This window comes from Taudactylus pleione, unplaced genomic scaffold (assembly GCF_031769625.1).
Source record: "Taudactylus pleione unplaced genomic scaffold, aTauple2 ptg000436l, whole genome shotgun sequence".
NCBI classification, from domain to species: Eukaryota; Metazoa; Chordata; class Amphibia; order Anura; family Myobatrachidae; genus Taudactylus; species Taudactylus pleione.
In genome coordinates, this window is record NW_028284838.1 from 4097317 (window position 1) to 4109858 (window position 12542).

General features: G+C 44.2%; 1 protein-coding gene across 1 annotated transcript in view; it reads right to left on the bottom strand.

Annotated features, from left to right (window-relative positions):
* Positions 1-12279, bottom strand: part of GMPS (guanosine monophosphate synthase) — a 46139-nt gene extending 33860 nt beyond the window's left edge. The window contains exons 1-3 of the mRNA XM_088447684.1: positions 12087-12279; positions 6417-6598; positions 1152-1266 (exon numbers count right to left, since the gene is read on the bottom strand). Of these exons, the coding sequence (XP_088303810.1) occupies positions 1152-1266; positions 6417-6598; positions 12087-12260 (471 nt within the window). The 5' untranslated portion in view covers positions 12261-12279. The remainder of the gene's footprint in view (positions 1-1151; positions 1267-6416; positions 6599-12086) is intronic.
* Between the last annotated feature and the right edge of the window lie 263 nt (positions 12280-12542).

Genomic DNA, 12542 nt, shown 5'->3' on the forward strand with positions numbered 1-12542 from the left:
TCATTAGCCCCACAACGAAATACCGACACACTTAACGATGGTAAGCCGGGTGTCCTAGCTTCTAGTTGGGGGGCGGGGGTAGAGATTTTGGGATAGCTTCTAGTTGGGGGTTGGGGGGGGGGGGGAGGTGGGAGGCTAGGCACCCCCCCCCGGAGGGTTAGGCTTAGGGTGCGGGAAAGGGGGGTTAGGTTTAGGCACCAACATGGGACTCCAATTAAGCTGTAGGAACATCTCAAGTATGATCAGTGGAAACAGGATGCACCTGAGCTCAATTTTAAGCTTCATTGCAAAGGCCATGAATACTTATGTACATGTGATTTCTTAGTGGTTTTTTTAAATTAAATTAGCAAAAATCTCAAACTTTTTACACGTTATCATTATGGGGTATTGTTTGTAGAATTTTGAGGACAAAAAGTAATTTATTCCATTTTGGAATAAGGCTGCAACATAACAAAATGTGGAAAAAGTGAAGCGTTGTGAATACTTTCCGGGTTGCAACGTAGGACGTGTAGAACACCCATCATGCCACAATCAGAGTCCATTCGCACAAAAGTGTAAATAAATAATAAATGGCAGACATATCTGCAGTAAGGGTGCAATTACAGGAGAAATATTTTTGTATGCACAACAGATTTCCTTTCTGTAATGCACAGTATGGGGGCACCAAGCAGTCAGGATGGCAGAAGCATAGCCTAATGTTGGCTTAAGATCAACAGTTGGTTATGCACCATGAATTTTTGTTTATTTGTCGGTAGCAATTTGTTTGTATTGATAATTTCAATCACTGAAATTCCCCATTTTTCAAATGGTTCTTGTGAGTGTTAGGGGGGGAGATTTCAATGAACTGATAGGTTTCCAGCAAGGTTGCATCTCCTGGGTTTAATGCCCAGAGCTATTCAATTAGTGGCCTATTTCCGTGCGATCCTCCAGAAGTCCTACTTATAGAGGATTTCTGCTTACACATCAGGAGGGTGGCAGCAGAAATCTGCGTTAAGTGCAGCCTGCGGTAAGTGCCACAGGTAATTACATTCGGACCTTAGCTGTACCGTAGGAAATCACATGAAAGGGTAGAGTGGCTGGGAGACTGGTAAATGACAGTCCAAAACACTCTCTCCGCAATAACTAAATAAGATATTTAAGTTACTACCTACCTGCATGCCATAACAGATCCCAAGAACTGGTTTGCCAATAGTAAATATAGCAGAATCAAACCAGGGAGCATCTTCTGCATAAACAGAGTTTGGTCCTCCTGATATAATGATAGCTCTGCAAAAATCAAAAACTCTTACTTACTACATTTGCTAAAATACATGTTTTTGTATGTTAGGATTAAACTAGCAGGCTTATTTAATAAAATAAAAAGCTAAGAATAGCCATGTCCATACAGTGCCTTGCAAAAGTATTCACCCCCCTTTGCTCTTTTCATGTTTTGTTGCCTCACAACCTGGAATTAAAATGGATTGTTTGAAGGTGTGCATCATTTCATTCACAGAACATGCCTACAACTGTGAAGTTGTGTTTTTTTATATTGTGAATCAAACAACATTTAGGACAACATAACAGAAAACTTCAGCGTGCATAACTATTCACCCCCCTAAAGTCAGTAATTTGTCGAGCCACCTTTTGTGGCAATTACAGCTGCAAGTCGCTTTGGATAAGTCTCTATGAGCTTGCCACATCGTGCCCCTGGGATTCCTCAAGGCAAAACTGCTCCAGCTCCTTCATGTTGGATGGTTTCCGCTTGTGAACAGCAATCTTCAAGTCTGACCACAGATTCTCAATTGGATTGAGATCTGGGCTTTGACTAGGCCATTCCAACACATTTAAGTGTTTCCCCTTAAACCACTCGAGTGTTGCTTTAGTCATTGTCCTGCTGGAAGGTGAACCTCCGTCCCAGTCTCAAATCGCAGGCAGACTGAAACAGGTTTTGCTCAAGAATATCCCTGTATTTAGCACCATCCATCTTTCCTTCGAATCAAATCAGTTTCCCAGTCCCTGCTGCTGAAAAACATCCCTACAGCATGATGCTGCCACCACCATGTTTCGCTGTGGGGATGGTGTTCTTTGGGTGATGGGATGTGTTGGGTTTGAGGCAGACAGCGTTTTCCTTGGTAGCCAAAAAGTAAAATTTTAGTCTCATCTGACCAGAGCACCTTCCTCCATACATTTGGGGAGTCGCCCACATGCCTATGGGCAAACTCAAATCATGTCTTCTTATTTTTATCACTAAGTAATGGCTTTTTTCTGGCCACTCTTCCATAAAGCCCAGCTCTATAAAGTGTACGGCTTATTGTGGTCACCTGCACAGATACACCAGTCTCTGCTATGGAACTCTGCAGCTACTTCAGGGTTACCTTTGGTCTCTATACTGCCTCTCTGATTAATGCCCTCCTTGCCCGATCTGAGTTTTGGTGGGTGGCCCTCTCTTGGCAGGTTTGTTGTGGTACTATGTTCTTTCAATTTGATGATGATGGATTTGATAGTGCTTCGGGGGATCATCAAAGATTTGGATATTTATTTTATACCCCAACCCAGAATTGTACTTCTCAACAACTTTGTCCCTAGTCTTCATGGTGTGATGCCTCTTGCTTAGTGGTGTTGCAGCCTCTGGGGCCTTTCAGAAAAGCTGTGTTTATACTGACAGATCATGTGACACTTAGATTTCACACAGGTGGACTTCATTCCACTAATTATGTGACTTCTGAAGGTAATTGGTTGCACCAGAACTTTTGAGGGGCTTCATAGCAAAGGGGATGATTACATATGCACATGCTAATTTTCAAAATTTTATTTATAAAGATTCTTTTTATAAACTATTTTGTGCAGATCCATCACATAAAATTCAGATTAAAAAAATAAATACACAGGTTGTAATGTAACAAAAAAGGTAAAAAGCCGAACGGTGAATACTTTAGCAAGACACTATTTGCTCTTAATAGCTAGTAACCAGCAACCTGAGGTTTACCAGCTACAGCGCCTTGCAAAAGTATTCTCCCCCTTGGCTTTTTACCTTTTTTGTTACATTACAACCTGTAATTTTTTTTTTTTATCTGGAATTTTGTAGCATCATGCTGTGGGGATGTTTTTTTCAGCAGCAGAGACTGGGAAACTGATTTGAGTCGAAGGAAAGATGGATGGTGCCAAATACAGGGATATTCTTGAGCAAAACCTGTTTCAGTCTGCCTGTGATTTGCAGCAGGACAATGACCCAAAGCATACTGCTAAAGCAACACTCGAGTGGTTTAAGGCAGGGCTCGACAAATTCTTGCTAAAACTAGGAGCCAGCTTAAAAGTTCAGGAGCCAGACCATCGTCCATGACCAAAACATATGAAGTTATAGCACAAGGCGTAGGGAGGAGGATTGTATTGTATATGCACAGGGGGGTCAGGGAGGGAGGACTGTATATGCACAGGGGGGGGGGGGGGGGCAGGGAGGGAGAACTGGCAGACCGTATATGCACAGAGGGGCAGGGGGGGTGGACTGTAGATGCACAGTAGGGCATGGAGGGGGGCTGTATATGCACGGGGGGCAAGGAGGGGGGACTGTAGATGCACAGGGGGGGTAGGGAGGGAGAGCACAGTAGGGCGTGGAGGGGGCTGTATATGCACGGGGGCAAGGAGGGGGGGGGGGACTGTATATGCACAGGTGGACATGGAGCAGGGAGGGGGGACTGTATATGCACAGGGGGCAGTTAGGGGGGACTGTATATACATAGGGGGGACTATATACACAGGGGGACATGGAGGGAGGACTGTATATATACACAGGGAGCAGGGAGGAATGTATATGCACAGGAAGCAGGGAGGGGGGACTGTATATGCACAGGGGGGGGGGGGGAGACTGTATGAGCACAGAAGGGCAGGGAGGGAGGTCTGTATATACACATGGGACAGGAAGGGAGGACTGTACATCAACGGGGGGACAGTAAGGAGGCACAGTCATGTACAGTAAGATAGGCCCGGGAAATACATATATAGGTAACCTTTTTCTCCTGCTGTGGCTGCTCCCACTCACTCTCTCGCGGCTCCGCTCCATCCTCCGGCTCCTTCTAGTCCTAGCCGGAGTCTATGCGCTGCGGCCTCGGTTATTCTGCGGGGCGGCTGTGTCCATTAGCTGCAGGGGTACTAGGCTCAAATGGTCTGGCAGGCATCAAACACCATGTGTGCGGCGGCAGCAACTCAGCAGGTGACATCACACGTCACAATGAGAGGGCGGAGCCGATCCTTCCTCTCTGCCAGGCAGGCTCCATTGTGACTATAATGCCTGACAGTGCCGTTGATTGCGGCCCAGAGATGCCGCCTCCTTCTTAATGCCCACAGTCACTGACCAGCCAGCATACTATGAGTCACTCAGACTCATTATTAGTACTGCTAATGCCAATTAGCTTTATTTTTTACAGTACCTGGCTTCTGTAAAATCTGGTCGCAAAGGCGACCTGGCCCCCAGGATTTGTCTAGCCCTGGTTTAAGGGGAAACATTTGAATGTGTTGGAATGGCCTAGTCAAAGCCCAGATCTTAATCCAATTGAGAATCTGTGGTCAGACTTGAAGATGGATGGTTTCCGCTTGTGAACAGCAAACATAAAGGAGCTGGAGCAGTTTTGCCTTGAGGAATGGGCAAAAATCCCAGGGGCAAGATGTGACAAGCTCAGAGACTTATTCAAAGCGACTTGCAGCTGTAATTGCCGCAAAAGGTGGCTCGACAAAGTACTGACTTTAGGGGGGGTGAATAGTTTATTTTGTCCTAAATGTTGTTTGATTCACATAAAAAACAAACAAAAAAACACACAACTTCACAGTTGTAGGCATGTTCTGTGAATGAAATGATGCACACCTTCAAACAATCCATTTTGATTCCAGGTTGTGAGGCAACAAAACATGAAAAATTCAAAGGGGTGTGAATACTTTTGCAAGGTGCTGTACAAGTCTGATAAATGTCCTCAGCCATGCAGCATTTCTACTAGTAAATATTTATTTTTGAAGTGCACATATTGTAAACAGTATGGCTAGTTTCAACATTATTGGTGGGTACACACTGGGCGATATTACTGAGCGACTGCACGATTACGACATTGTAATCGTGCAATCGCTCAGTAATCGCGCATAAATCGTGCACGGTTATGTTTGAAACGACAAGCGATGCGCACTCCCGCTGGTCGTTTCCGACATTGTCCATCGCCTGAACATGCAGCACAATCTGCCGATAACAGATTGGCATGTTCAGGAATGATGGACAGTGCCTGCACTGAACGACTGATCATTCAGTGCAGACACTACAGGGGATCAGGAACGACGGTACGATTACGATGTCGTAATCGTACTGTCTTTCCTGATAGCCTAGTGTGCTAACCTTATAACCTGATAACCTTAAGTCTATTTTAACACTTAAAAGCATTTTGCAATTCACCAACAGAGAGAACGTAGGAGATGGAGCAGAGAGATGCAATGTGTGAGAAAGGCAAGGTGCAAGCGAGGCAGTAAAGGTGCGTATCCACTTAGCGCCTGTGAAACAAGTGCACGATTACGACATTGTAATCGTACAGTCGTTTCGCAGTCTGATGTGCCTACACTGAACGTTCAGCCGTTCAGTGTAGGCACATCAATTATCCCCTAACATGGGCAACCTGACGACGTTGTCAGGTTGACCAGCATGTTCGGGAGACGATGGATGTCAAAAACAACCAGTGGGCGCGCGCATTGCTGGTAGTTATTTTTACAGTAAACTGACCGATTTTCAAACGATTGAATGATAACGTCTTTATCGTTTAATCGCCTGGTAAAATCAGGTACTGGATACGCACCTTAAGTGCAAGGATTGATCTAATGAGAGGGCGGGAAGAGCAGGGAGAAAAAAAGAAAATGAAAAATAAACACACCCCCTTCAAATGAATTATTCTGTACAGTCTAAATACATTTCTCTAAACGTTCAGTAACTTTGCAGGAGACACAGTTTGTCCGTATCATGCATGAAGTTCTTACAACTTCTAAAGCTGGCCAGACACTAGACCAACTTTCATCCAACCATCCAACTAGTTGATTGGTTGGAATGAAAATCTGGTAACGTATGGGAGTAACTGATGATCAACAATTTGCTCCTAAATGCCAGAAAACAGATGAAAATGGTCGTTCAGAAAAGTTTGTTAAATGTTTGATCTAAACAAATTGTTCAAGCAACAGTTTTTGTCCATTTTCTGGCGTTTGGGAGCAAATTGCTGATTGTCATTTACTTTCATACCTTACCAGATTTTCATTCCAACCAATCAACTAGTTGGCTGGTTGGATGTAAGTTGGTCTAGTGTGTGGCCAGCTTAAGTGTTTATTTCAAAATGTGTGCTTGTCACAACCTTCAAAATGAAGATTACAGGAAAATAATACAGATGCAAAACAAAAAAACACTACAAACATTGTCCTCTTACCGGAATCCTTGTTCTCTGATGGCAAACGCTGGTGTTTCCAGGGGATAGATTTCAGACTGCACAAAGAACTCGCGAACACGACGGTCTATGACTTTTCCATACTGAGCTCCAGCATCTAAAATCACTACAGCTCCCTCATAGTGATGCTGTCCATCCTTTATGTCGCTTCCTGCTTTGACAAGCTGAAAACCACAAAAATAGTAAATATACCATATTTGATCAAATGAAATATTGGAAGATGTAAATGTAATCTTAAAGATACTACTGGTTACTGCCAACAAAACTATGCAGAGAGCAAATAAAAAATAAAGCCACTACCAAAAATATGGCTGTACATAACTGCTTATTAAGTTTACCTTGGCCATAATCGTCAGGATGAATTTATGGATGAGTTATACCATCCAGCTGGGCTTGTACATTAGCTGCAGGACTGATAGTACCACTAATTGCAGCTGTTGCACTGGTTTCTAGATGATGTGCATGCATACGTATGACTTGCATGTACAATTGCCTATGAGTTGGAGGAGTGTTAGTCCAGATTGGTCTACAGATGAGAGCAGAAAATGTGATTACTGCACTATGCAGAGGGAAATGTGTAAATCAGAGTAATGAAAATGGTAAATGCTTTCATGTGACCAGAAGACATGAGGGCAACAATAACGTGGGCAAAAAAAAAACTCAGAATAAACCAATGACTGTGACCTACTATTTGAAATGTGAAGTAATTGAATTAAAAGCGACTTAGAAGCCTCAAGAGAAAGACGATGGGGTTGGAGAGTCATGCCTTTGACCATGGGACAGGATGAGAAATGCATGCATTTTCTAATGTTATTATCTAAAAACTTCCTGTCCTAGTCACATTCCATGGATAGACTTCCACAATCATAAGTACCTTTCAAATAAGCTAAGACTTGTTTATAATAGTAACAAAATATTAGAATTCATATGCATGCACATAATATTCTATCTATATTAACAAATTTAATACAATTTAGAGCTGCACTACCACCTACTATATACATTTAACTAACTTAGTAATACCCCCTAAGGGCCATGGGGGTAGGGTTAGGCCACCGTTTCTGGAGCCTTTAAGACAGGAGGCCCCCATACACCGTGCGATACGACAGGGGATCCGTCATCCGACATATCGGGCGGTCCGCACACACAGTGCGATCGGGTATGCCGGCTCCTATGGTCCTGCAGAGAGATCAAGGGGTGCGATTTACAACCCTGCGGAGGGCGCTTGGCCTGATATCAGGGCCATACACGGTACGATATAGCAGGCAAATCGCACCAATCAGTTGGATCGCCTGCTATATCACCCCGTGTATGGGGGCCTTAAACAGGCAATTTCATTCACTATAATGAAATTTAGGTGGAGTAGGGGTGTGAACAGGAGGACCAATCAGATGAGGCCATTTAAAGTGTCTTCTCATTATAGGCTCTCCACTCACGAGGGTTTCTCAGTTCAGCCATTTTTTCTGTGAGACTCAGCTAGAAAACATATATACTTAGGAACAGCAGGTTTAATGAATAGATGGCCCATACATGAATCAGATTAAGGCAGTTTAATTGTACTAAGTGCAACACTCTGAATGGAAGTTAAAAGAACAAATATTCAAGTTCTTACTGTAGTTTACAAACTCAGATGCGTCTCAGTAGAGACAGATTTAAAAAAAAAAGAAATAAATAAACAGGATTTCAAATAGCATATCTGCACATCATTGTAGTTGCTCGCACTGTTATGACCACTGACCAGAGTATTACTTATGACATGCAATTTATATGTAACGTCTGTTGCAGAGTAAAACAAAAGTATGCGGTCATACCTCAGAGATTAAATGGAGAGAGATAAAGTAGAGAAGCTGCCCATAGCAACCAGTCAGCTTGTCATATTTGCAGAGCAGTCTGTAAAATGACAGAAGCCGATTGGTAGGTACTCTTCTCGCTCCAAGGGGGCAATTCAATTCAGCGGGAGTTGAATAGCGCCGGGAAGTTGGTACCGGAGCTATTCCATTCAGCATGCTGTTTAGTCCGACTATTACAACTTAAGTTGGAGAATGCCGGTTCTCGCAACTTAACCTGGGTTAAAGTGTCAGCAGCGTGCTTGTTAGTGCCGTGCTAAGCCGGAAAACAGGCTCATGGCCAGCACTTTGTAAGATCTCTCCTCACACCCTCAGGAGTGCCAGCTATCCTGAAGGAAACTTCGGCGGGAACCAGCTACTAGATGGTTCGATAAGTCTTTTACCCCTCAGGGGGGGCGAGAAGAAATCATTTAGTCGCCCTAACAGCATACTGAACTGAATAGCTCCGGGACCAACTTCCCGGCACTATTCAACTGCTGAAGTGAATCACCCCCAAAGTGACTTAAATGCAATCCAAAACACTTAAGTGTTCTGAATGGAGAGAAGACCTGAGTCAGGGCTTTTCTCTGAACCCCAAAGTGATTCCAAACTGGGTCTCATTTTGTCTCGGAACCCCTAACATACGAGTGTGTTCGGTTATCTCAAAAAACAAACTGCTCATCTCTTAAGCTGCATACACATACGATTTTTTGAACGGTTATCGTTAAACGATATCGTTTGAAAAAATCTTTCACTTTCTGAGTCAAATGATGAACGATTATCGTTCATGCGTGTTCACGTTTGTAGTTCAGTCAGACTCGTCAACTCAACGATTTTCAGTAAGGGAATATGCAAAAATCATTGGTAGTTCAAAAAAATCATTAGAAAATCTGACAGAAAATCATTGGTAACAAAATCGTTGTGTGTGTATACAGCTTAATGGAGCATACACACGGTCAGATTTGTCAGATGAACGATTTGAACGATTTTACCACAGATTTGAATGACTTTTGACTGCATTAAAATTAATGGAATCGTCCAAGTCTAACTGCAAATACATCAGATGTCAGATATCGTTATCTGACCATCGGGAACGCGCGTCGCTCATCTGACAGATCTGACAGATATGTCAGATTTTCCTTCAGATATGAACGATTGAACGATTTTTTAAATCGTTATCGTTCAGATCTGAAGAAAAATCTGACCGTGTGTATGCACCATAAGGCTGCATACACACACAACGATTTTTTGAACGATTATCGTTAAACGTTGTGTGTGTATGCAGCTTAAAGAATAATATCCCCAAATGCGAAGATAAAAATACCAATGGTGTGCAAATTATTTTCCAACAGTTTTAAACACAACTGTCTTTATGTAGGGCAGGGGTGGGGAACCTTTTTTCTGCTGAGGGCCATTTTGATATATATAACATTATTCACGGGCCCGGTTCAGGCCAATCCCCCTACATGTGATGTTACACAGGGCGGGGCCACAATCACCAGTGATTACAACAATGCCCGGAGCATCCTAAGGATACTGTAACGGCAGTGCTGCGACCGTCTGAAGCATCCTCCAGGTGACACTGCTGCATAGATTCTGGCTGCCGGGTGACATTCTAGGCACCCGGCTAGCCAGATGAAAAGCTCTGGAGGGCCAGACCAAATGATTCCGCGGGCCTTATACGGCCCCCGGGTCTGAGGTCCCCCATGCCTAATGTAGGGGGATAAGACAAGATTTTTGAGGGGGCTAAAGAAATGCCAGACTTTTTACAATCATTAAAACACAGCAAATGGCAAGAGGCAGCACAGAATACTTTTACAGAGATAGAACAGATACATTTTTAAGACTAAAAAGTGGATGGATTTCCCCCTTTAAACTTTGGTCGGCAACTGGTGAAGAAAACCAAATGTAAAATGATCATCCTAAAACAGATTTATGAACCACAATATTAAGCACAATCACATATGACATATGCTTCCCAAGTAGGACTAAATGCACTCACACAAAAATAGATATGCATTGCCACAGAGGAGCACTAGGCTGCAGTTTTGCACTTCATAAATAACTTCTACTGACCAAACAGAACATACTTTCCTTCCCCCAAATACAAATGAAAGGTTGAAAAATAACAAAACAAATCAGTATTAACATATACATAAGTAAAAATTAGATGTGCACTTTGTTACTACGACTTTTAAAATAACGCTTAATAGTGTATTTCAATGCCACTTCAAAGCAGGTGTGTATATTTAAAAAAATAAAAAGCAAACACAACATCCTTTCCAATTGGGAAATATGCAATTTACATAGACACTTCTGGCCCATTTCTCTGTGCTAAACATATATCAATGCACTGCAAAAGGCCATCCAAAACATTGTGTACATATTCACTTGCAAGTAACTCAGTAACAGAGGCTAGACTCCAGGAAGCAAGAACATTGTGTATGGTCACAGACTGACCATATATGAGCTGCATACAAAACGCATGTTGAGCACATGTAGAACACATTACATCTCCACTCATGCTTTTTAATAAATAAAAAACAGCAATGTGTATGCAGCCTTATTAGTGATCCGACTATTACATAAACATGCACTGTACTACTAATACCCCTTTCAGGCATACTGAGAATCCCGGTAATTTGGCCTGCCTCAGTCAAATTCCCGGGTTGCCGCGTATGTCTGAAAGGTACCTACCCGGGAACACGTTCCCGGGTAGCCGACCCTTCAATTGACCAGGTAATATCCCGGGACTTAAGTCCCGGGATATTACCCTGCTTATGTCTGAATGGTGCTACCCTACTCCCGGGCTGCACCAAACAGCTTTTACATTGAGTTGGCAGCTCAGAGCATCCTATACGACGCTCAGCGCTGCTGCTTTGAGTTGGCAGCGCAGAGCATCCTATAGGACGCTCAGCGCTGCTGCTCACCACCCCCCACGCCGGATGCTGGGGACACCCGCCGCAGGGTCTCTGTCACAGCGGGCCGCCTGCACTCCCGCTGGACCACCAGGGCAGATTTAAATAATTTAATATTAAAATGCTGGTAGTGATTGGTCGGCTGCCTGCTGCATGATGATGACGACATCATCAGCGGCAGCAGGAGAGGGGATAGGCTAGGAAGGGCAGAGGAGAGGCAGGCAATATTAAAACTAAAAAACCCGGCTCGTCTGAAAGGGGTCTACCTGGGAATTTCCCAGTTAGACGCTGTAGTGTGAAAGGGGGCCTCGACCAAATACCCGGGAATTTGCTCAGGAGAAATTCCCGGGTCTGAGCAGGATATTTCCCGGGTCATATGTCTGAAAGGGGTATAACTAACTAACCATATTCATGTAAAAATAAATGAAGGAACCAAAAAGATTTTTAAATACAAGTGTGAGAATGACAATAGTATAATGCTTCCCCTTTAACAAAGCAGGCACGTGTCCAGTGCTCACCTACATCAGGTAATAGGGTCACAACAACCTGGCATTTTGCCATTGGCACTGCCAACATGACACTTTGACCCACGTGTGGCACTGGCATGGCAGAGGAGAGCAGGACTCGTCCACTCATCTCATCATGTAAAAGAGCCCTGACCCCACCACAGAGCTCCTGTCTGGGCACATGCAGAGTGGGCACACCCTAAGCACAGTGGTGGGCATGGCAGCCGTGATACAGGCTCTCAAGGAAAGGATGGCTCTGTCACAGTGCCCCGGCCTCACCTTAGCCCACTCTGCTGCTATCAGCAGACAAGGCCTCGGCTGGTGGTGGGCTAATGAGCCCCAGCCGGGTACCACCCTCCTCTATGCCCCCTCACCACCAGCGCCCCCCGCACCGTAACTGACCTTGGAGTCTCCGTTACACAGAGCCATGGGTGGCCGCGGGGTGAGCGGCAGGTCGGGGGGGATGGCTGTGTGTGGGAGCTCGGCTTTGGCGCCGGATAGAATGGTGGTGGCGAGTGTGTGATCCGCAGTCTCCCCGCCTCTGAGTCCTGCTTTTCCTACGCCAGGTGGTGCCATAGAGCAACGGTCATGAGATCCACTACTGACGCCCGAGGCGCCATCTTACATTCGGGAGGGACCTAACATTCACTCTTAGTAGGTTAGTAATAGAAGCCGCGGAATAAAAATAAAAGTACATAAAGGTGCCCGACATGACGTTATATCTCACACTACATTATATTGTTTCCAGCTAGTTTAAAATTCATACTATCAAGTAATGTGGCGGCTCGGGGGCTATTGCAAATGGGCAATATTGCCCTTAATAAATATGGCTCCCGTTAGTCCTGTCAGCGTCTGCGT